Source organism: Pseudomyrmex gracilis, unplaced genomic scaffold (assembly GCF_002006095.1).
Source record: "Pseudomyrmex gracilis isolate BER0280 unplaced genomic scaffold, ASM200609v1 scaffold_43, whole genome shotgun sequence".
In the NCBI taxonomy this organism is placed as follows: domain Eukaryota; kingdom Metazoa; phylum Arthropoda; class Insecta; order Hymenoptera; family Formicidae; genus Pseudomyrmex; species Pseudomyrmex gracilis.
Window position 1 is genome coordinate 917,766 of NW_018020627.1, and position 23,364 is coordinate 941,129.

At 45.3% G+C, this 23,364-nt stretch overlaps 3 protein-coding genes across 6 annotated transcripts in view; 1 reads left to right on the forward strand and 2 right to left on the reverse strand.

The window, feature by feature from the left end:
* Positions 1–19,927, reverse strand: part of LOC109853081 (ubiquitin carboxyl-terminal hydrolase 48-like) — a 46,194-nt gene extending 26,267 nt beyond the window's left edge. The window contains exons 1-13 of one of the 4 annotated variants that reach the window (XM_020424824.1): positions 19,848–19,927; positions 17,419–17,554; positions 17,120–17,323; positions 16,715–17,041; positions 16,051–16,287; positions 15,711–15,961; positions 15,088–15,602; positions 14,900–15,001; positions 14,409–14,812; positions 13,988–14,333; positions 13,707–13,891; positions 3,971–4,078; positions 2,151–2,257 (exon numbers count right to left, since the gene is read on the reverse strand). In XM_020424824.1, coding sequence (XP_020280413.1) covers positions 2,151–2,257; positions 3,971–4,078; positions 13,707–13,891; positions 13,988–14,333; positions 14,409–14,812; positions 14,900–15,001; positions 15,088–15,602; positions 15,711–15,961; positions 16,051–16,287; positions 16,715–17,041; positions 17,120–17,323; positions 17,419–17,552 — 2,920 coding nt within the window. In that variant the 5' untranslated portion in view covers positions 17,553–17,554; positions 19,848–19,927. Of the gene's footprint in view, positions 1–2,150; positions 2,258–3,970; positions 4,079–13,706; positions 13,892–13,987; positions 14,334–14,408; positions 14,813–14,899; positions 15,002–15,087; positions 15,603–15,710; positions 15,962–16,050; positions 16,288–16,714; positions 17,042–17,119; positions 17,324–17,418; positions 17,555–17,723; positions 17,736–17,876; positions 17,894–18,103; positions 18,337–19,847 lie in introns of those variants that run through there. The other 3 variants (XM_020424823.1, XM_020424825.1, XM_020424822.1) reach the window with 3 other exon arrangements.
* On the forward strand, positions 18,453–20,208 carry LOC109853083 (gamma-glutamylcyclotransferase-like). Its single transcript, XM_020424827.1, has 4 exons — positions 18,453–19,010; positions 19,218–19,516; positions 19,596–19,700; positions 19,936–20,208. Exons 1-4 carry the CDS (start codon positions 18,906–18,908, stop codon positions 19,955–19,957), a joined length of 531 nt encoding a protein of 176 aa, XP_020280416.1. The 5' UTR covers positions 18,453–18,905; the 3' UTR covers positions 19,958–20,208.
* On the reverse strand, positions 19,707–23,305 carry LOC109853082 (probable leucine--tRNA ligase, mitochondrial). The gene is made up of 8 exons (XM_020424826.1): positions 23,108–23,305; positions 22,750–22,954; positions 22,248–22,641; positions 21,295–22,172; positions 20,861–21,214; positions 20,540–20,780; positions 20,227–20,467; positions 19,707–20,093 (listed from the first exon to the last, which is right to left on the reverse strand). The coding sequence occupies exons 1-8, from the start codon at positions 23,219–23,221 to the stop codon at positions 19,848–19,850; spliced, it is 2,673 nt and encodes an 890-aa protein (XP_020280415.1). The 5' UTR covers positions 23,222–23,305; the 3' UTR covers positions 19,707–19,847.
* Between the last annotated feature and the right edge of the window lie 59 nt (positions 23,306–23,364).

Consider the following 23,364-nt stretch of genomic DNA (forward strand, 5'->3'; position numbering starts at 1 on the left):
GACGCAGCCTGGCGCCTAAGCGATATTTACGAGCGACGTTCGTGGAAACGAAACACAGAGAGAGAGAGAGAAAGAGAGAACGGAGCGGCAACTCGTCGCGCCCGTTACACAGTAGCAGAGCGAACCGGCTCTTTTCTCCGAGATAGATAATCGCGCGCCGCACGACTTAATCGCCGATGCACTTCCGTTTCTTAAGTAGATCTTATGTTAGTCATGAAGGGAGTTTGTTCTTCAAATCGTGTGCGTTCGTGAAACTCCAGAGATCGTCGTCGCTGATTCGATCCTTGGAACTCTCGTAACGATCGCGCGTTAAGCGTCGAAGAGAGAGCCGTCGCCTCGCCTTGAGGTATTAACCGCGTCACAAGAGAGAGAGAGAGAGAAAGAGAGAGGCAACCGTTTCTTTCTCTCCGCCTCCGGTTTTCCAGCGCCGTCTTCGTCATCGGAGGAAGCGACGGAGAAGCGCGGAGGGTGGTATTCAATCGCGTCACCTCCGGTTCTGTCAACCTCGGCGAACGAAGCGGCAGTCTGCGACGGGAAGGGTGAGGTAGCCCCCCGGTGATTGATACGAGGTTGGACGGTGCCTAATGTGCCCGCGCGAGAGAGACGGCGGACAGAAGGGAGAGAAAGAGAGCGAGAAAAGGGGGAGATTCTTGGAGGCTTTAAGAGTAGCACGATCGTCCGGCTAGGACTCGTTAGTCAGGGCCGTATCAGTCACCGAAAGCAACCCCCTATTTTTTGCGCCCGCCAATCCGTCCCTTTCTCCCCTTCCTCGACGACGTCCGCCGCCCTTTGTACCCGCAAAACGCGCCCTCAAAATAAGCTAAATCGTCTGTTTGTCCGTAATTCCGCTGCTCTTCGCTTCCTCAAGGTATCGTCGATGTGTCACCGAAGATCGCAACGAGATCATTGGAGAAAAAGTGCGAAATTTGTTTACGAACTTGTTTATTTTTCCCACTGCTGTTATTATCTCGCGGCGTTTGCACGATCATGTTAAAAAAAATCGTGTCTCTAATCCCAAACGTCTCCATTTATAGCCTCCGGATCGCGCTACCGGCCGTTTCGATTCGCCATCGACGACGAGAGATCTTTTTGCAATTCAGATGTCGTCGTCGGCAACGACCTCGTCGTAGGCTCCGCCGTCGTCGTTCTACGAGAGAAATCGGAGGAGCCTTGACAAATGCCTCGATAAAAAAAAAGACGGTGCGACCGTCGGAGACGGACAAGACAATGGGATGTTTAGAGATCGCGATCCTCGGCGCGCACACGATCAACGCCGCGCGACCAGCACGAGGCAGAACGTGAACATTGTTCCCCCGTTCTCGGGACCTCTCCCCCCGTCTTTTCCCCCTCGGTGTTACCGTCGGGACCCAATTTGCCTGCCGGACGGTCGACAAGGATCGCTCGTCTTAAAGAAGCGCCGCGACACGTGCCTGAACTTGAACGAATCTTAATCGCTCTTCTCGCGCGCGCGCGCGCTTGATTTTTCATTTCCGCCCTTCTCTCGAGTTCGAACAATTTTCATTTCTTGGAGTCAATTCGAAAATAATAATTCGTTCGAAAAAAAAAAAGTATTATCGTAGTCGTCTTCGCAATTGCGCGATCGGAAAAAAAGTGAATGAGAATCGATGGCGCGGAACTGTAAACAGCGCGAGGAGGACGACGGCGTGAAACAGGGGCGAGAAACTTTCGAGGAAGGCCATTTGCGGCCGCCTCACCCGCCGCTGCTTTTTCTGCCAGTTAATTTTCAGGATACTTCTTAATTATAATGAGACACTTTGGGGCCCGGAGAGGAGAGAGAGAGAGAGAGAGAGATAGATAGAAGCCAACTGAGAAGATGGAACGACGGAGAAGAGGGGCGCGGACGGAAGGTGGATTTATGTAAATCAGCGGCTAATGTCTTCTGGCATTATTCCTCGGGTTGGGGGAGGGAGGCGGAGTGGGAAGCTCGCGCGCGCGAGGGGATATTTACACGACGCACGTTCTCTTTCTGTATAAGACAGATAGTGTGTCGAGAGAGACCGTGTTGAAAAATGCTGCTCGACGCGAAGCTTCCGTGTTCGAATTTGATTTTTAACATCACGCAATTGTAAAATCGCAAGATAATTCGCAATACTTGTTTCACGAGAACACACGTCTGTGTGTTTACTCACCGGGCTCCGTTTGATAATCGCTATCAGTCTTCTTTATAACAATGGGATAGTCGACTTCGTAGTATTGCGTCAGCTTCGACCATTCCTCTGCGGTTACTATACTGTACCTGCAACACACACACGGAATTCGAGTTTTCACTTGAATTCTGGCAAAGCGAGCAAGTTTACGCACGCGAGCTTTATAGCGAGATATATATATATATATATATATTTATTTATTTATAAACAAAATACAGAGACTCAGGAAAGAGAGAAACGCGCGATTGGACGGGAGACGTATTTGCAAGATGGAATTTGCGATTTTCCGACAACGCCGTAGAATCCGTGAATGCTTTTTGCATCGTCTCCCTTAATTATACCGCAAATTAGAAATTTCTTGCTGTGCCACGGCTCCAGCTTTTTGCCCTTGCAATTGTTCGCTCGATCCTGGCATGGTTCCTGAACCTCGTATCGCGAGGGAATCTCGCGTTAGAGAGAGCGTGCAATCAATAATATTTCGCGAACTACCGTGTTATTAATGCGCGCGTATGTAATTTCGAAAATTTATTTATATCCGCGGAATAATATCGGTTGCAACGCGCGTTGAAATTAATCGAGCGGAAGATGCTTTGTCGCAGATACAAAATTTTTGCAAAAAAAAAATAAAAAATAAACAACGCGCGATCACTTCTCGCACAGTTCGGATTAACGACGTGCATTTACATGTCACGGGAAAGCGTTTTCGCGGAAGACGACGACAAAAAAAAAATTTATATAATCCCGACGATCGATCAATCAAGCTCGATTGAGAGACAGTAGCACATCGGCGATAATTGACGCGATCGTACTACGACTGCGCGTTAACGAAAGAGCGAACCGACGCCACGAAACGATGATGACTCGACCGATAATTAGTTGCGCGACATTAATTTCGATTCAGCGCAATATGCCGCGCGGTCTCATTTGAATTTTCACGGGGCAAAAACGCGCGGACGAGCTTGTCGTCTCTCCTGTGTATTTGCCTAACGCCCGAATAATGATGGGTGCATCGAAGAGAAACGATGAAAGGAGAAAGAGGGAAAGAGGGGGGGGAGAAATCGCAGCTGAAAAAAATATATACTAGCCCGGGCTACGCGATATTTCGACGAATTTCTCTCTTCCTGCGCATTTTTGCTTTGCCGCCCCCCTCACAAATCTATTTTTATGTTAAAAAAATATGTTCTAAATATTATTAAATATAAAAAATACAGAACTCGAAAGTTCGACGCACCATAAGAATATAATAACCAACACGAAAAAAAAAAGAAAAAGACAGTAAATGTTCAAGATGTTCGCGACAAATGCGAGAAATCGCCGCGTGGAGGGAAGAGCAAAGAAGGTAAAAATGATTTTTTAACGGACTCTTCGCCGAGATGGAGGAAAACCAGACGACTTAAGCCGCCGGCTATCTTAGGCAGATAGTGGACAATGGTTTAGCATAATGGTCGGGGGATGTTGGATGGCGTGTTGGCCCCGGGGGCGTGCGAGTGACATTTTCGCGTATCCATCACGTCACCGGGAACCGAGGGAGCGGGGACGCGGGAAGAAGAAGAGAAAGGCGTGCCAGGAGGTCACGCACTTTCGCTTTATAATATAGTGTCCTTCGAGAAATTCCTGCCAAGGAAAAATCCCCGTCCGAAACCTCGATAAGAGCCACTCCGTGTGTCCCTCAAGCGCGATCAACTTTACTCTTCCCCGGAAATACAATTCCCTTCTATGAAGTTTCGTATAGTATATCGCGCGCGAGTATTATTTTCTTCACGCGCGGAAGCAAATGTGTTTGTTCATGTGAGAGAACTTACAGTTCAACGTTAATCCGAGGCGCGTACAGGAATCCTTTGTGCGCCTCGCAGAGTAGCGACGCGTTCTGGATGCCTGCGGGTGACGTTCTCGAGAAGATCTCCGCGTATCTGAAATCACAAAACACACAAACATGTACATTTTTAAATTATCGAATATAATCTTCATAAATATTGGTTCATTTTATTTTTGCCACGTACACACGTCCTTGCATTCGGAAATTTTGAAATATTTTTCAAACAGCGGGCGAGTTAAAATGTTCCCGATAATGTGATACACGATCTTCACAGATTACAAACCAGAAAGACGATAACGAGAATGACGACGACGATGATGACGACGACGACGACGACGACGGTGAACATTTCCTTCGGGACTTTTCCGGAGGTGATGTTTAGGGGACGAGGTTGTGCATCATTTTTCACATACCACGAGGGGGCGTACGGTTTTTGCCATCCCTCTAGCCCGACGACCATCCAGATAATGCTCTTAAAGACAGATATCTCTCGTGAAACGAGCCAGGTACGCACTGTCATGTGACAGTCCACCGCGGGAGTAGATCGGAATCTCTTCGAATTCCGTACGCCACGATACGTGAACTGAAGTTTACATTAAAAAACATTTTTTTAATAAAAATATTACGAGTACTGTAAAAATACAAATATACTGTCGTGCTCGAGAAAAAATAACTTGACGGTTTTAATCATGTTTACATGTTGATCTTTCGCTAATCTATTTTGATTTTTTTCACGCATGAAGATCGAATTTAAGATCGAAACAAATTCAGAGTTTCTTAAAGAGAAAATTTTTTTTTATATCCTGTAACTTGGCCTTAACTTGAATTAATTTAAAAATACAAAATTTAATTTAAATTTTCAATAAGAAATAATAGTTTCCTTTTTATCAGGCAAGAGGATTTTCCAATAGACTCTGTAGCAGAGACGTGCTTTAAAACGCGAGACACCGTCGCGGTCGCAAATATCAGAGAAATATCGGCCTTTCCACAGAGGAAACCCGCTTTGCTCGGGAAGGCGACTATCCGTGGCCGTAGTTTAAAAATGTCTCCTTCCCCGTCTCCGCACCCCGGGCGCGCGCGTTTTCCAGAAGCGAATGCGCGTATTAATTATGAGCCTTGTTCAAACAGAAGAACAGAGGAACGCCGCCGCGCGGCAGGAGCGAAACGGAGCCGCGGAGGGCGGTTGGTCACCCTTATTACGGTCGAATCCGGGACCCCCTTCCTTCCCCCTTCACGGTTTCTGTGTCCCTCTGTGTTACTACTCTCTCTTCCGCGTCCTCGCGTCGTCCCCCTTTTTTATTTCTGCTTCGAGGCTTTGTTTAACTTCTGTCGCGAAATTTTTCCGCCCCGCAACGATTATTGCTCCCCGGAGATCGCGGAGAGACGGAGGAGGAAAACAGAATTCGGTTTGCGGCTCTGCCTTCGCCGGGGATGCAACGTATCTACACACACACGTGAGCGCGCGCGCGCGCGCCCGCGCGTCGAGGAGCGATCCGGGAAAAATCATCTTCGTCGGCGCGGTTTGAGTGACGTTTCTCTGCCGAAGCTTCGGGAGAAGAGAAACCATATATCTTTAGTTTCGCGAAGAAAAACCGCGAGAACCGCGAACTATACGCGCGCGGATGAAAAACGTGCGAGTTTCGCGAGTACAGGAATGTCGGTTATACTTGAGCGATTATACGAGCTGCGCCCGACACACGAGGCGAACGGTCTCTCTCTCATGGTGAGTTATTAGTCGGCGGTGAGCGAGAAAGAATTAAACGAAGGCGTTGATACAACACGGCGGCGAAGGTCCGAACAAGTTACGGATCTGTTCGGAAAAACAGCTCGCGGTAGCCGAGTCATTGTGGTCGACGACTTATTGTCCGATACCGGTGCATAATATCCTGTTCTATGCACGAACGAACTTAGTGACAGCATCATTGTGGATGGCCTTAATCAACCGAGACGCCCCGAGACCGTATCTAGCGGACTGGCCCCTTGTAGAAGAAAATGAAGCATTACACGGGCACACAGCCCGAGAGAGAGAGAGAGAGAGAAAGAGAAAGAGAACCGGACTTGCGATAACTGCAATCACTTTACATAGAAAGAAAGCGCCGAAAGAGGATCGAATGAAACCGATGAATTTTGGTGATGAATCGTTAATGTAATTGAATATTGATCCAATGAACGTTTCATAAAAACATAAATATTGAAGAAAAAACCGAATTACAAGTAATATATTATTTTTTTTCTCTGCTTCTTGTGAGATTGTAATATTCAAAGCACTTTCGATAAGAAGCGTGATTATTCGTTCGTAGCCTGCGTTCAATGCAACTTTCTCTTGGCAGGAGAGAAAGAGAGAGAAAGAATTTTTCGCCTTTGTCTTCCTACTCGCATGCGGGCCAAAAAAAATTCGTTTCGATGATTCGCCTCTTTCTCTCGTCCTTTCGCCGCTTGCGTTCGATGAACGAACCGCCTTTATATCCTTCTCGCGAGGCGCATTCCTCTCCGGCAGAAATAAATCTTATGTTTTCGCGTATAAGCGGCCTTTTAATATCACCACCCTTGATTTACCGACCGCAGACCCGTGCGTCTACGCGCAAGAGAGACCGAGAGAGATAGAGATAGAGAGAAAGAAAGAGAGAGAGAGAGAGAGAGAGCGCATCTCTCTCTTCCGCGCGTGTTCCGCTGACATTTGTCTTCCGGGCAACCCCGAGACCCAAACGACACGAGTGTCCCTATTACGCTTTCCCTGATTTAACGCTTCTCCCGTCAGTATTTGACTAGATGATTCCCGATCTCTCCGGAGAGATTACCGCTCTTGTCAACGAATTATTGCCCGTGCTCGGGAGAGGCGATCTAATGGATCGAGACAACCGCTTATAAATTTCCGCCGCTTACAACGGCGAAAGGATCAGCTGTTTGTATCTCCGTCGAATACGTTTTATCGAATACGAGCAAATAATTGATAGAAAAAATAAATACATTTGAGCTATTGCACAATGATAAAAAATATTTCGATTTTAAAGAAAAAATAATTAGAATTTTTATAATTGCATCATCGAGAACGAAATGTCGGGCGAACGGATGCTGCAAAGACGCGCATCCTACGCCGCACCGGTTATGCAGCTCCGGACGCCGAGTGCATCGGAGCGTTGCGGTCATTATAAGAGAGGCCCCTACGTGTCTGTGGTAAAAGGTCCTCGGTGTGTCCGGGTATTAAAAAAGGAATCTCAAAAAGCCCAGTCGTCAGATAGATGGCGAAAGAGCGGCGAGAGAGGAGGAGAAGGGAAAGGACGGGAGCAAAAGAGAAAAACAATATTGCTGCCGGTTACCGCGGGACACTCGGGGAAAAATAAGAGAACAACGCGCGCGCGTGCACGTGTGTATGTCCGCGCCGATCACGAGAAAGCGACGCGACGGGATACGAACGCGATGTACGGACATCGATGTGCGGACTTTCCCGTCCCGAATATCCTGCGGCGAACTTCCGGCGTTCTCTTCCGACGTTCGCACTCCGCACGCGGAGTGGGTGTCGATTCGGAGCGCGCGAGAGAAAATAATGAGTCACACGAAAACACAAGCAAACCAGACTTCAGAAACTGAAGAGGCAAGAATCTCTCTCTCTCTCTCTCTCTCTTTCTCTCTCTCTTTCTCTCGAACTAAAAACAAAAAAAAATAAAAATAAGCACGAAACAATAAAGCTTAGATCCCGCGCGCGTCTCTTCCTCCTTCGCAATTCCGAGAAGGAGGAAAGTGTATTATCATCAGCCCGCGATTCCGGGCTGTCCAATCATCGAGGAGATCGGCCTCGGACCTTTGTCAGACGATCTCGCTCGGCGAAGACGCGCTGAAATCGGCCGGAAGACCGAAAAGAGGCGAGAGACGCGGAGGAAGCTGCGCGGGGCGGATAATACCGCGAAGAGCGAGAATGGGCGAGAGGGAGAGAAGGAGCGCGAGGCGAGACAATAGCGCCGGTCGAAGGAGAAGGATCGCGTATAATGCGGCGAGGATGCCCGTTCCTTCTCTCTTCGATCGTCGTTGTCAGCAGGCGGAAGCCGCGCGCGACGTGGTCTCTTCTCGGCTTCGGCTCGGCGGTGCGCGCTAGAATAACGAAAGCTAATTATGCGCTCGGCTCGAAAAAGGGGAATCACGGCAAAAACCGTCGATAATCGACATCCTGCCGCAGTCCGTCGGTCAACAGGACTACCGCCGGTGTGTAACTTCAGACCGTCCTCCGCCTTCCTTCTCCTCCTTCTCGCCGTGTATATCTTCCTCTCCCCCTTGAGGACTATCCCGCGCGACCGAAGATCCTCTCTCTCTCTCTCTCTCCCCCCTCCGCCTCTGAGCAAACAAGAAGACCGACCGATGGCTTTCGCCAATGTAATAAAAAGGGGAGTCCGTGGAGGATGCTCCGCTTCTGACCGCTCGCGGTCGAGACTCCTCTCCGAGCGGACGCGGCACCGCCGAGAGGCGCATAAGATACGCAATGCGCTCGATTGCTGATAACCAAGCGCGAGCTGGAAAACTAGCGCGCAACGAAGTGTCTTCTCGGTTGCAAATAAACGACCAACATCTCTCTCACGGAGTGTGAACATTCTAATCGATCGCACGTTACCGCGCGAAAATTGAAATAAGAAAAAAACAGACTCGATGCAACCATTTTTAGCAAAGATACGAGAATTTTCGCGCGAACGCGAATTTGATAAAAATCTAAACGGAATTTTTTCTCTCACCGCCCAAGCAAATCCGTTGATAACGCCGGGTCGGTTGTTATAAGGACCGTAAAGGAAGGATCACGACGATAATGGCGTTGTAACATGTCTGGTCGAACATATAATGCTTGCGGAGCAACTGCTTGTTGCAAGGCGGATCGTTGCGCCAGCTAAGCCCCGGCGTTTTTTTGCGGGACCTCTCAATACCGATCAAGCGTTCCCCGGGATCGGGAGAGAGCAACACGCGTAGGTAGCTCGCCAGGCGTGACCACTGGGCTACCGCGATACACCACGAAAAACGCAGCCACCCGCCATGCTTGGTCGCTCCCGTCTATTTACATTGGCACCGTTGCGGAGAGAGAGAGGGAGAGCACAATCGGCCCGCGCGTATGAACGTGCCTCGAGTCCTCGGGGGTGCCTCTCTTTCCCCTCCTTCCCGTATAAAATAAAATCACGATCGCGACAGCTAAAGCTTGACAATTCTGATAAGTCGGTGCGGCGGAGAAAATATTATTCTGCGTGTATTATCGCGGTTCAAAACGTACACCACAACAAAGAAACAAAAAAATATAGACATTCGAGAAAATAAAAGCGTATCGAGTTGACAAAATCGTCCTCGCTGTATAAACTCCACCGTTAGCCTACCTTCGTAGAAAAGCGGGCGGAGATCTACGCGGAATAGCGACACGTAGACCTTAGATGAAGAGAATATGGCGTAGGAAAGAGGAAGAGAAAGAGACAGAGAGAAGCGGGCGAAACGTTCAGCTCGCTTTACCGAGCACTGATGATAGTTTTTGCTCGGTAAGATTTTTTGCTTCAACCCCCGCGGCCACCCCCAAGGGTGGATGATATATGACCGCCCCCGAGACACTGGCCACCCCCGGGAGAATGAGGAATAGAGGCGAAGAGAGGGAGGGACAAGGAGAAAGAAAGAGAAAGAGAGAGAGAAAGAGGGAGGACACATCCTGATTCCAAAAGAATTCCTTCCACGCGCAGGACGTGCGCATTTGTACATGTGCGAATCCAATTATCGACGACGAGAGAATACCAGAGATCGATTAACAGAACTCTCTTCGTTCACGTCGTTCACGGAAATTAGGACAAACGTATCAATCGAGAATATTCGCGCGAAATTGACGAAGAGTTCGACAGCGGCGGCCTATCGAAGAAATCGAACGTGCATAACGCGACGATCGGTCGATTTCCCGACACGCTAGACTTCCCTTTCCGGGGAAGGAGGATTTGCGTGTGGCAGGGAACTCCATTTCTCGAGAATTAGCAAAATATCATCGGACAAGAGGGAGACTGAGGCTCGAGTTTATGGTGGCAACGCGGAGTTGGTCTCCTCGCAATGAATCAATTTATTTAAGGGTAGTTGGATTTCGCGAGTCGATGCACGACGACTACGAGCCACCCTTCCTCCAATACCAAGGCTCACCCCTCTCTTTTTCTAACGTGGCTCGTTTCGTCGAATGATTTATAGTTTTCCTTCCGCGAACGCGCCCGTTCACCCACCCCGTCGTTCTCTCTTCCTCTTTCCCTCTCTCTCTCTCTCTCTCTCTCTCTTTTACTCTTTACCGCGTTCTTCGCCTCTCGGCAGAAACACCCTCCTGCCAAATGTACGCAAAATAGTCGGAATTTCTTCGGCGTTTCACCCCTCGCCGACGAAGGAAACCTAACGTCGAACTGTGCAACTCGAATTATCAAAACGACAGACGCTCTTCCGTAACAGCGAATGAACTGATCGCGGAAACGTTGGAATGAATGAATGAATGAATGAATGAATGCAGCGTCCGTTATTCGGGAATCAACCACTCCGAGCGAAACGAACGCGAAATAGCCACCGGACTTGACCCGGGCGAGGAGAGCGACGAGAATAATTAGTCATTTATGAGGCCGTAAGTGGGGCCGCAAATCGGTCCTTCGCGGAGGGACAACGACGATGTTAGGGACTCGGTGCAGGGACGACGGCGTTATCTTGAAATTATTAATCATATCGTAACGCGCGCGAGGAGACAGTCGAAGAGGGAAGCGCGCGGGGAGGAGAAGAGCAGACGAGAGACACAAGCTACCGGGCTCCATGGACTTATCTGGCACCTTAATCAATTCCGAGTTATTAATTATGGCCCCTGCCCTTCTCTCGTTTCCTCCTCGACCTCCTCCTCTTCTCTTCGCCTTTCTACGTTGTGCGCGCGCGCGCGCGCATTTCCGAGAGACCCACGATGACGACGGCACCATTGTCCGCGGTGTTATACAATGCGGTGTCAACAAGATCGCGGTCACATTTTCCCCGAGTATGATCATTAATAATTATTTACCAAAGTGCGGAAGTCAGCGCGAAACGCAGAAACTCGCGCTCGGGCGCGATATAAAATTAATAAATAAATTCAATTTCGCAAAAAAAAAAAAACGTAAATAAACCGATCAATATATCTTGAAATAACTTTTAATTCATAAAATCGGCAATTTTTTTGTTTAACAAAAATACGAAATTCTTTCTAAATCACCGATGTCGCGGAATATATCCACGGCAAAAGAAAAGACGAGCGGTTTCGCTTCCAGACGGAAGTTGAATGATCGTTTATGCAAATCCTAATCCTTTCGAAAATCCATCCGAGCGACGTTGACGGATTGGCGGGGAGACTTTGTTTGAAGCTAGTTTAAACGGATTGCAATCCTCGCGCGACACCATTTGTTCTCCTCGCGAAGAAGGTTCACCGTCACGTCTGATTAGCGAGTCTTAGTTAATTATCGATAAGAGGTTACAGGGCGAAAAACGATTGCTTATTGAAAAAGCGAACACACACCCCTCCCGATAACGTCCGATGAAGAGGGGGGCGGAGGTAACACGAAGGCGTTTTATACGTAGCTTTTGAGCGCGATACATGTGGAAAATATTTAATATAAAAGAGAGAGTAATAAAGAGAGCAATTTTATATTCCGAGTACTGCAAAAAGACTACGCGCGCACCATGTATATGTACCGTATAATATAACTATGTGGGTAATGGAAGCAACGAACTATGGGGTTTTGTTCGAAAAATACAAAGAACGATTACTGGCAGTGGCGGCGCAAAAAAGGGCGGCATGCCCGACCTGCTGAAAAATTAATCACCGACGTCACAAAGGAGTCGGTCGAAGACAATGCCAGCGGTCCGGAAAAATATTTTTCACATTTTCTCTCCCCGCGGTTAATAGCAAATTCTCGATAACGACGGTTCCCGCGAACATCGTCGCGGTCTTCAAGAAACGGAGCGGCGAATCGTTGTTTTTCTTTTTTGTTTCTTTCCGCGCGTATGTTTCGGAAACGCGAGCGGTTTTGTTTATTTTACGCGCGACGTACGCGCGTTTTGGACTCGACTTAATTAAACCACGTGGAAAACGTGTGTGTGTGTGTGTGTGTGTGTGTGTGACGTTTATTCGCGTCCGAATCGCATCACTCAGAGAGGAGAAAATATCCTCTCGGTATTCCCCCCTCCCGCCGCGTGACTGCTCGTTTAATGCGGGAAACCGACCACTTATTTCGAGGTTTTCATATACCTCCCCTCCCCCCCTACGTACGTACTCCCCGAAATCGCGCGTGACACGACAAACGTGTAATCCGCGAGAAGGGTTGATCCCGGTTTAGCTCACACGTACGTGTGCACGCCGTTCCGGATCTCCACGAGATTTAAGCCCCCCGGCAAATTTGAATCTGTCAATCCGAAGTGTCCAAGCGGGCGTGTCGCGCGCGCTGCGCGAGAGAATGTATAATAAGGGAAACGTTTCGAGATAATGCCATCCCGGATGTTAAAAGACTTTTTTTCGACGCTGTTGTAAGACCATGCTCGCATTCGCCCGAGCGCAAAACGTCGCTACTAATCTACGATACAACATTCGGAAGAGAGAAATTTTTTTGCGCAAAACCGAAATTCAAGCGACACACGATCGTTAAAATATCGTCGTCATTTTTTGCGCGTTGTTTTCGTGTATTTCTTACATATTTACTAAATAATTTTCACATTAAATCGATTTGGAGCTCCCGTTCGATAAGCGCTAGCAAAGCATCTATTTTTAGACGGCCGGTCGTGTTCAGGTTTTTTTATGTGAAACACTTGGCGGAGCCGAAATTGTTGCCATTACTCGCGGCGATGTGTTGCAAGATTTTTTCTTTTCGACAAAGTGAGGCGAATAAACGTCGGAAAAGTGGAAACTCGAAGAAGATCGAGCGGAAGCTCCCAATTGCATTTACGATCTTGACCGTGGAAGGAAGCGAAGCGATATTAAGACACCGGCCCTTCCCGTTCGGGAGGGGGTCGATGTATCATTTGCCGGGCGGGTCGTTAAGCGGTTTCAATTAGTTTTCCCGTGCAGGATCCCCGTCCGCACCGGGAAAACCTACCCGGGCTTAATCGCGCGGTCCGGTTTTTTCTCATAATTAGGAAAAGCTCGTTAATACATCCCGGATATCCACCCCTCCGCGTACATCATTCCCCTGGCGCGCGTTTCACCACCGGTCGTGGACGCTCTCGCGTAATTCCGTTTCGATCGAAACAATTTTGTTTTTTCGCGATTGTTGTTGACAACGCGTCGCGGCAAATGGAAAATGGCGGCAAACCGCGTTCGAAATCGACTCCGAAAAATTGCGCGAAATTTGCTCAATTTCAACCGCAATCGAACTCGTCAGATCGAACACTTTTGCTTCTCCTTGCTCCCACAAATCGCGCGATCACGAATTGAGAGAAAAATCCCGTACTTACATGCGGAAACAGATGGAAAAGTAACGCTGCTGCTCGTCACGGAAAATCGCGCGCGAAGTAAAACTGCACCGTAATGGCTGCGGAACAACTAGCGTCATCTGTAGGATCGCGTAAGAACGCGATCGGTAAAAAACCGAACTTATTTACCGACAGTTGATTAATCGACTCTGATCGACCGTAAACTCTTTGGAACAAATATTTCTTTCACGCCGAAAAATGCGATAGCGATATCTTTTCGTCGTTGTGAAAACTTAATTATTATTATTATTTGATTGCGGTAAGCTCACCGAATGAAGGACCGCCAACTGTCCAAAAAGCTCTTCTCGACGATGTAGAACGGCTTCTCCGGATCGTTGCACTTGGAGATTTCGTTCCTGTTTCTCCCGTAGTACAGATCCGTCAGCTCGTCCTTCTGCTGCCTCGCCTTTATCTTGTCGTCTTTCTTCGCCTTTTCTGCGTTCTCCATCTTTTTCTGAACACATAAAAAAAAATGTATTGTATAGCAAACGAAAGATACGTTTGAAACTGTTTTAGCTTTGTACGTCGCGAGAAAATAATATAAATTCACCTCGCAGATTGAGCACGACGGCGATCCGATAGAATATTCCTTCGAATCCGGGAAATACTTTCGAAGAATCGACCACGCTTCCTGTGGTATCACTCTTCTACTGGAATCCGCGGTCTTGAGGGAGTTGTGTTCGCAGAGCAGATCCTCGTTGAAGTTTATAACACCCTCGTTCTCCTCGTTCTCTTCCATCTCCTTCGGGCACTCGTTGCTAACGTCCTTATCCGCGTTTCTGCTCTCCTCCCGACATTCGTTGGTCTCGTGTTCCATGCCCTCCTGAAACGACTCCATGGCCAGTCTCCGCCACGATCGCAACGAATCCGTACCGATGATGTAGCTCGTTTCGGAACTGAAACGAGAGCAACGTGCCCGTGAAACGTCAGTATTTCATCAGTCTCAAAACTCTAGGAAAAAAAGTTCTTACGGTTCTTTGAACGTGCGCACTAGTTCGCTGACTTCTTTGTGATCTCGTTCAAGCGCCTGCTTGAAGCGTAACAATTTGCATCGTCTCCTCACGCAAACCTCGCACAACGACGCTTGATCCAATCGCGGACCTCCTCGATACTTCTCGTAGAGTATCTCGGCCGCCGCCGCTGGCATGCACTTCACGCGATTGACTTTCAGCGGATCAAGTCGATGATGCGAGCACATCAGATTGGAATTGTCAATCGGCGGGATACCGTCCGTGGTCGAATGCGTACTCAACCATTTCGTCAACCAATCGTTCGGTATCCAGTAATATCTGTTCCAATCAGACGTTGATTGAATCATATTGTATATATCCACTACAAACTGTCGCTTGGAATTCTGATCTTCTATCACCTTTTGCTGAAAAGAAAAAAGCAACAGTCGATAATAATAACATGAAAAACTTTGATACGTTCAAAACAGTTCGTATAAGTAGCGTTTCCTAACCTTTTCTTGTTGTTCGGCCAACAAACTCAACTCATGCTTGACGTTTTCTTGCCTAACTAGCTCACGCATCGTGCTACTAACTTGCCAATTCTCGAATTCCATCTGTAAAAAATAAAACCAAATTTGTTTTCGCCAAAAATACAACAAACAAACTATAAAAACTAAGCGTCTACATAACAAATTCTTACCTCTTCATAAAAATCTCGTTCTCCGCAACTCATAGCTCTGTGTGCAGCACCGTTTAACTGTTTGTAATTAAGTTTAACAAGTTTGACCACAGACTCCTTGATTTGAGGTAAATTTCGTTCCTGCGGAGAATTACATTTGTCTTCGCTTGCGTCACTAATAGTTTCTGAGATTTTATCTTTGATCGCGGAATCAGCATCACTTTCGGATATGTCCATTTTCGTCTCAATTCCCGAATTCAATTCTGACATCTTCTCAGAATGCTCTTGCTGATTCAACGACGTCTCTCCCGTGTCACTCTTCGGTTTCGTTTCGTCCGGAGAATCGATTTTATCTTTGACCGTAACTTTCTCCAAATCATCGAAGTTCGTCTCAGCTTCGTGTTTCTTCATCTTCATTTTCTTTATCGCTACTGCTCGTGAATCCGCTGTTAATTTTTTGTACACCAACATGTACGCCGTGTTCGACGACAGAAATCCTTTCGGAACACGTCCACGTTTCATGGGTTTCACATTATCTATAAAAAAAAAAAAAAAAAAAAAAAAGAAAAAAAAATCTGACTCTTCTCGCGCGAGAAAACACTGTGTGAAAACGCTGTTATTAAATGCAAAGTGTGTTTAATTACCATTGACCCCGTCTTCGATTCGCTTGTTCTGCATTTTTTCGACTTTATCGTCGCTAAACTGGTACCATTCGCCGCTCGAGTTGCATATATTCGCTATGTAATGGCCCGAGTACGCGGACGGACCTTTGTGACTCAACACCGCAACGAGACTGTACAAATGAGTCTGAGGTTGGCATCTGACGTATTCCGACATATCGAGATCTTCAGGAAACTGGATGTACGAATTCAATTTCCTTTTCTGCCCCGAATCTCTGTCACGTAAAATTCTGCTGTTACTTCGAGCAAGTAGAGTTACTTTGAGTCGCAAAATTAATACATAAAGTGCACTAAAACAACTTACCTATGGAACACAAAACGCATCAGTTGAATGTTCAGGGTGTCCGGAAGCGATTCTATCCGTATGAATCGCCTGGCGTCCTTTTTGTCACTGCACGTGGCACAATGATACTGATTCGCGCCTGTCAACTCTTCCTCTGAAAGATATTTATCTATCGCTTCCTTCAAGGTCGCCGCCAGTTGTAGATCTAACTCGTAGAAGGTGGTGGACGTGGGGTACTCTGTACCGCACGTCGAACAACTGTACAGAAATGTGAAATTCTTCAATTATTCATTAAATTAACGTTATTCTTCTCGATCAGTTGGTCGCGCCAGTCACCGTAGCAAATGTCTCCCATTCTTAGAATAAATATACTGGAAGGGGCATGACTAAGCTAAACAATGTTACAGATCCGCGACAAGGATAAACATTTATCCAATATTCGCGGATATTCTATTTATCCTTGTATGTTTGTGATTTTAGAGCAAGAAAGGAAGAGAGAAAAAAGAAAAGAAGTAAACTTATGGGAAATTTCTTGATATATGACGACAGATGTAAATAAAGAAAAGCCATACCACTTCCAGTATACATGTTCTAAGATCCTACCATGTTTTTCATCGTCAAGATCGGCATCATCATCGGATTTTAGGACAATTTTCTCATTTGCTTTCCACTTCAGAAAACCCACCAATTGATATAGCTGTATCTTCCCTGGCTCAGCCTCTGCAGCATCTGCTTCAGTTCTGAAGTTTGCTGCAGCTTTCCTTCAATGTGGCACAGCAGCAGCTTGGAGAATTCCTGAGCATCCTGTTGCGTTCTGGTGTCCAAGGATAAGGCGACAGCAAGATTCGTCGGATCAAGAAGGTTCTGATTTCCAAACTGCATCATTGCGAAGATATATTGCAACTGGCCCACTGCAGTTGTAGGATGATAAGGCAGACCTGTTTTCTTTGCCTGGTCCAGTGCTTCCCTCTCCTCCGGATCTTCCGTAATATCCCATTTGTATATTATTCTCCTATCATCGTTAAATTTGTTTTAAAAAATATATTTAAGATATGACAGAACTAACATAAAGAATTAATACAGCACGCACCTCATGTCCTCATTGTGAAACCACATTTGAATTAAGCTATTGACATAACAAGTAGCGCCTAGATTTTTTAAACCAACATACTGAGTTGGATCTCGTAGTTCAGACAGAGAACTTTCCAGAGACATTACTTCAGCTGGCTGAGATTTCAAATACTTTTCTTCTCCTAAGCCTGTTAAACATTGTGGATTATTGGTGCAGTTACGCCTGAAACATGTATCTCAAGTAGAATCTATTTGTAACAAATGTTGTTAGTATTCACAAAAGTTTGTTCTTACATCTTAGAATTATTAGAAACTTACTTGCAATTTACACAACTCTTCAATCCAATCCTATATGCAGTCTCTAAGTGTATTTTTTCAATTTGTTCAGGGCTGACAACTTCTACCCAAGCCCAAGCCAACTTATCAAAATCAGTTTTTTTAGTCGGTGGCATATCTATAGATATAAAACAGAGATATAACATATATCATTATTATTATTGAGAAAACAAATAGAACAGTCACTATGTTACATATAAAAAACATTATAATTAAATGTTTTTTTGTTTTTTTAAACATAAGGTATATAAAAGTTGACATATGGAAACAATTATTTGCTCACATACACATAAACACACGCACACACACATGCACACTCTCAATTGTATAATAAAATCTTTATACATCTGTATGATTTAAATTATTTTACATATAAATTTTTACATACATACAAATTTTTTGCTAACTATTAAATAATATTTTGCTTTGCAAAATTATACTTATCAGTCTGGCAGAAATTTCGTTATCAAGAAAAACTCGTCTTATTATTAAAAAAAACAAAAAGTATTGTAGCAATCGCAAACAATTCAGACAGAATGAAAATAAAGAAAAAAAAGAAACTGATGATCCAATCACGCGAGACTCGTACTGTCACATGAGTGTTCGAGAAAACAGAAACAACAAACAACCAAAGTGCACAAAATACGTTTTAATGCCAAGTGCATACTTGTCTCCGACTTTTCTCGGCACTGTCGAGAGGTTATGGACACGGCACCGCTGTTACTCCCGCGTCATTATCTCGCGATTCATTGAAATCGCGCTTCTCACGTTATCAGTCGCCACGATTCCGCCGATCCGATACCACAAACGCACTCAACATCCACCGTGCTCGTTAGAAAAATACGAAAAAACCTTTGCGAAAACGGGCAACTGTATCGTTCGCGATCCGCCGCCATATGCAATCAGCGCTTCCCGCGCTTGCGCGTACCGTTCGACGCGCCACACACAAAGCGTTCCGAAATCCCATTTGTCGGGAGTTTTGGAACGCTTGGAACATACAAGAACGCCATATTGATTTGAAGTATCGTTCATCGGTATTTTACAGCATTTATTCTCCCATTTGTGTCTCTCATCGCGTTCTCCAAAAACAATTTAATTTGTTTGAGCAAAGTTTTGAATTTTTTTAAGTGAAAATTTAAAAAACGTTATTCGTCGAACACACAAAGTTATCGAACTCATTTGTAAAATAATAAACATCTCTAAACAATAAATTTCTAGACAGTTACACATTTTACATTTTTCATTTCGTCCTAATCCTTGATATTGTGCGTCTTTCGAAAAACAGAAGACGTAAGATCTGTACAAACATTTAATTTGAATCAGATAAGCGTAGGTAGATATCGCTGTTTTTTCTGGGTGTGATTTAATTGGTGAACAACCGGCACCGGTGCGGTATCGAACGATAATCAAAATTTCGCGAGAGTGTTGCACAATTTTCAAACCGATTAAACGCCAAGATCGCGTGAAAAATGTCTAACAAGTTTCTGTATTTCGCATTCGGTAGTAATTTACACGCCAAAAGAATACGGCGAAACAATCCGACTGCGGTGAAGAGAGACATCGGTTACATAAAGGTAATTAAGGAGAGGAAAGATAACGGAGGACGTAAGATACTGTATACTGTTTTATACAATATCTTGTGTATACATACAATGACTAGCGAATTTAAAACAAAAGAGATAAAAGAAATACGTGGAAGTAAAATTCTGAGACCAAAACTAATATGAAAAAAAAAGTTGCACACTTCTTGATATTTTTTTAATACGTTTATTGCGAAACAGAATTTTAGACTAGATTTTAACACGTATTCCGAACTGTGGCGCGGAGCGGCAGCGACGATCGTGGAAACCGATGATTCGGTTGTATGGGGTGTGATCTGGGAGATAGACAATTGCGACTTGTCCGCTCTGGATCGTCAAGAAGGTGTTTCAAATCAAATATATCGTCCATTGTTTGTGGATGTTGAAACTCCCGACGGTACGATCCACAATTGCCGAGTGTATCAACAATGCGACAATCCGAAGGAACACGTGAAACCGGCGGATCTTCCGACGAACAGAAGACCCTCGCCACTTTACATGTATTATATCACTTATACGCAAACTTGATCATTTTATTTTTCAACTCACGTATATTAAAGTACTCGCTTCGTTACGTAGAAACTTGATAGTAAAAGGTGCGGAAGCGAACCAACTTCCTGCTGATTACGTAAAATTCTTGAAAAGCGTTCCCCACAACGGATACGAGGGAGAATACGGTATCAGGTAAGCTTAAGGTTGAGTAATTACATTTGTACATCCTCAGAAAATTTGATTTTTATAACAAACAGTTGCGTATAATCTTAGAAATTTTTTTTTCGTCATTTTCCCATACATTAAAAATTACAGTAACAAAAGTATTACTGTACGTACTTATCTTTTGTCTGTAACGACACTCTGTGACGATGCAACGGTGTCCTCTGTTCTCTTTTCCATGGTAATGTACAACGACGCGTCATAGCCTTTCTCTGAATCAAGATTGACGTCTATGATGGTTTTGTTATGCGCATTCTTTTGGTAATACGGATCGAGAATCACATGTTCCAGCGCGGTCTGAGCCGTCATTTCGTCTAGTTTGCGTCGGGGGATCTTCAGTTTCAAATACTGTCTCTTGTTCATCTGATGATCAACGTGTACGCATTTATGGAAAAAAACGTAAAACATGTGTCGTTTTGATACAAACGTAACATTTTTTGTATGTAAATAAGTTGAAAATAAAAAAATATTTACAATATCTCCGCGTTTTACTCACATAGACATTCAGTTCGAGTTTATAATCCAGATCGATCTCTGGCCAGCTTTGCTCGAGCACGTCTTTCTCCAAGTTTACTTCGTTGCTGTCTATCAGATGATGCTTCGCCGCGCAGAAATTGGCCCACAATTCGGATGCGAAATGCGGTGTAAATGGAGCGAGCATAATAATTTGAACAGCCAGCGCTCGTTCGAACTGGCGACTTTTTCTCGAGCACTCGGTGTTCTTAACTTTTCGCAAGCTGCACAATCACAAAATCGATTCGAAATCTTATCCGCTATGCGTGGTGCTGTAACGCCAGAGTGTTGTTTACCTGTTCGTGAGACCCTGCATTCTGGATATCGCTATACTAAACTGCTGCGACTCCACTATGTTATATGTCACCTTCTTCAGAAAATAATTCCGACTGTCGAACAAGTACGCGTCATACTCGGCAAATTCGGGATCGGTAGGCTCACTCTTAAGTTCCTCCAGCGACATGTTGTCGCGTTCGCTTCGAAATTGTCTAACGGTAATCCATAAACGATTCATCCAGTTTTTTATACCGGGAACAGCTGTAAAAACAAACAGAAATAAATAGAAACAAATGTTCTGACAAACTGTCGTCGTTTAAGAAAGTCGGTGTCTAACGTACTGTCTTCTGACCAATTTCTCGTGGACGTTGGCGCGACATCAGCCAATATCAGCAATCTAGTTGTATCCACGCCGTATTTGTTCAACAGATTAAGGGGATCAATCCCGTTGTGTTTCGATTTCGACATCTTTTCCCAGGACACAACAACGGATTCACCGTGCTTGGTCGTGCATTTATCTTCCTCTTGCACTACCTCGCTTTCCGGCACATATTTACCGGTGCTTTGAACTTTATATGTTTTACCCATCACCACTCCCTGCACGAGAAGCTGTCTGAACGGTTCTGGACAAGGTAAGAGACCCTCCGAGTGTAGAAAGTAGTTCATAAACCTTGCGTAGTACAAATGAAGCACACCTGAAAGATAAAACGGAAAACGCTGATTTGGAAACTTGAATGAGAGCGACTCAGCGATTGAGAGAACGTGATTGTCTCACCATGTTCCTTTCCACCTATGTAAAGATCCACGGGAAAGTTTTTTCGGACCTTTTCCACCGAGAACATCTCCTCGGTATTATCGGGATCTATGAACCGCAGAAAGTACCAACTGCTATCCACGAACGTGTCCATCGTGTCGGCCTCCCTCATTGCCTTTTTCCCACACGTAGGGCACGCCGTTTTCAACCAGCTATTAGCTTTGTGAAGCGAAAAGTTCTTGGTCGACGCGTACCTCGTCGGCAACATCACAGGAAGATCGGCGCGAGGCACCGGTTGAACGCCGCATTTTTCGCAATGAACAACGGGTATAGGCGTGCCCCAGTACCTCTGTCTGGAGATTAGCCAGTCCTGCAGTCTGGAACTCACCGGGTAACCGCCTATTCCCCACTTCCTCGCTTTCTCGAGCACCTCGGCCAATTTTTGCTGTTGCTGCTCGTAGCTGCGTATCGAGTGCCGGATGAACGGTATCCCGACCAACTCGGAAAATCGCATATCGTCCATCGACGCCGACGGTACGCCCAACCGGGTGTCTCTCCACGGCGGGTAAACGACTTTGTCCGTGACGAAAACCGGCAACTCTTCGCCAGAAAACGGATTCACCACTTTCGCATTCAAACGCTTTATGTCAGCATCTACGTCGTGTGTGTGTTCTTTACGATGTAATATGCTGTCAGGAGATACGGCTACGAACTTCGCGTACTCGATAAACTCTGGCGCGTCCGTCCACAAGTTTATCGTTCTGGGAAAGTCTGGGATCTCGGACACCAATTGAAAATCGATACTGACGCCAGTGCATTTGCCTATCCAGTGTTCCTGCATCTTTGTGATATCTTTCCATTTCTTCAGAGTCGGATCCTGTAAACCTTCCCATAAATCTCTGTGAAACGCAAGCGAGCAATTAACTTGGAACAAATTGGACTACTTTACAGACTACAGCGTAAGAAAATCCTACTTTGCAAAAGCTGTCGTTCTGATGAACCACTGCTTCAGCAATTTTTTCTCCACTCGCGCGCCGGATCTCCAGGATCGCTGATTCAAGTCCACCTGTTCTTCAGCTAACACAGTTTGATCGACAGGATCCCAGTTGACATAGGCTTCTTTCTGATAAGCCAAGCCTCTTTCATACAACCTGAGAAACAACTCTTGCGTCCACTTGTAATAATCCGGATTGCAAGTGGCGAATTCTCTGTCCCAATCGAAGGAATAATTCATCAATCTCATTTGATCCTGCATCGTCATTATGTTCCGATTCGTCCAAATGGCGGGATCGATGTTCCTCTCGACAGCAGCGTTTTCCGCCGGCAACCCAAACGCATCCCAACCCATGGGATGAATTACTCTCTTGCCTGATAAAAATTTTCCACGTTCGTTAATTTTCGTTGATAGTGTTTTACTCTCTTGATATTCTATGAACATTTTTGGAATATAAAAAATGAATGTTTTCTAAAGCTCACCTTTCAGTCTATAGAATCGAGCTACTGTGTCGCTTATTGTGTAAACTCTGACATGACCCATGTGCAAAGTGCCAGATGGATATGGAAACATAGACAGAACATAGAACTTATCCGCATCATCTTTGGGAGTATAACTGTAAGAATTGACTTTATCTTTCCAATAATTTTCAATGTCTTTCTTTACTGACACGGAGCACTCTGAAATCTGAAAGAAGTTCCATTTTCTTATTAACATTGAAGAGTTCTCAAAATTTATTTTAATCAAACACATGTTTATATACAAATTTTTTTTGTACAAACAAAGATCAATTAAACTCTTTACGTGAAAGCAACAATAAAAATTAAAGAATTTAAATACCGATAGCATATCCACAGCGGTCGCCACTTGCCGGCGAAAATCGCAAGATCTGAAAAATCTCTGTGTTTTGCATCGTGACAACACTTTGAGGGAGTAAAAAATACTCTGCACCATTTTGTATAAATTTCTATTAGTTTAAATAAAATATATATGATCGCTGTTTTTGTCTTATGTTTGAAGTGTAAATTATTGCAGCATGCACGCTGCCATCTTGTATACAACTCGAGTCAAACGAGCGTTTATAAATTAAATTATTT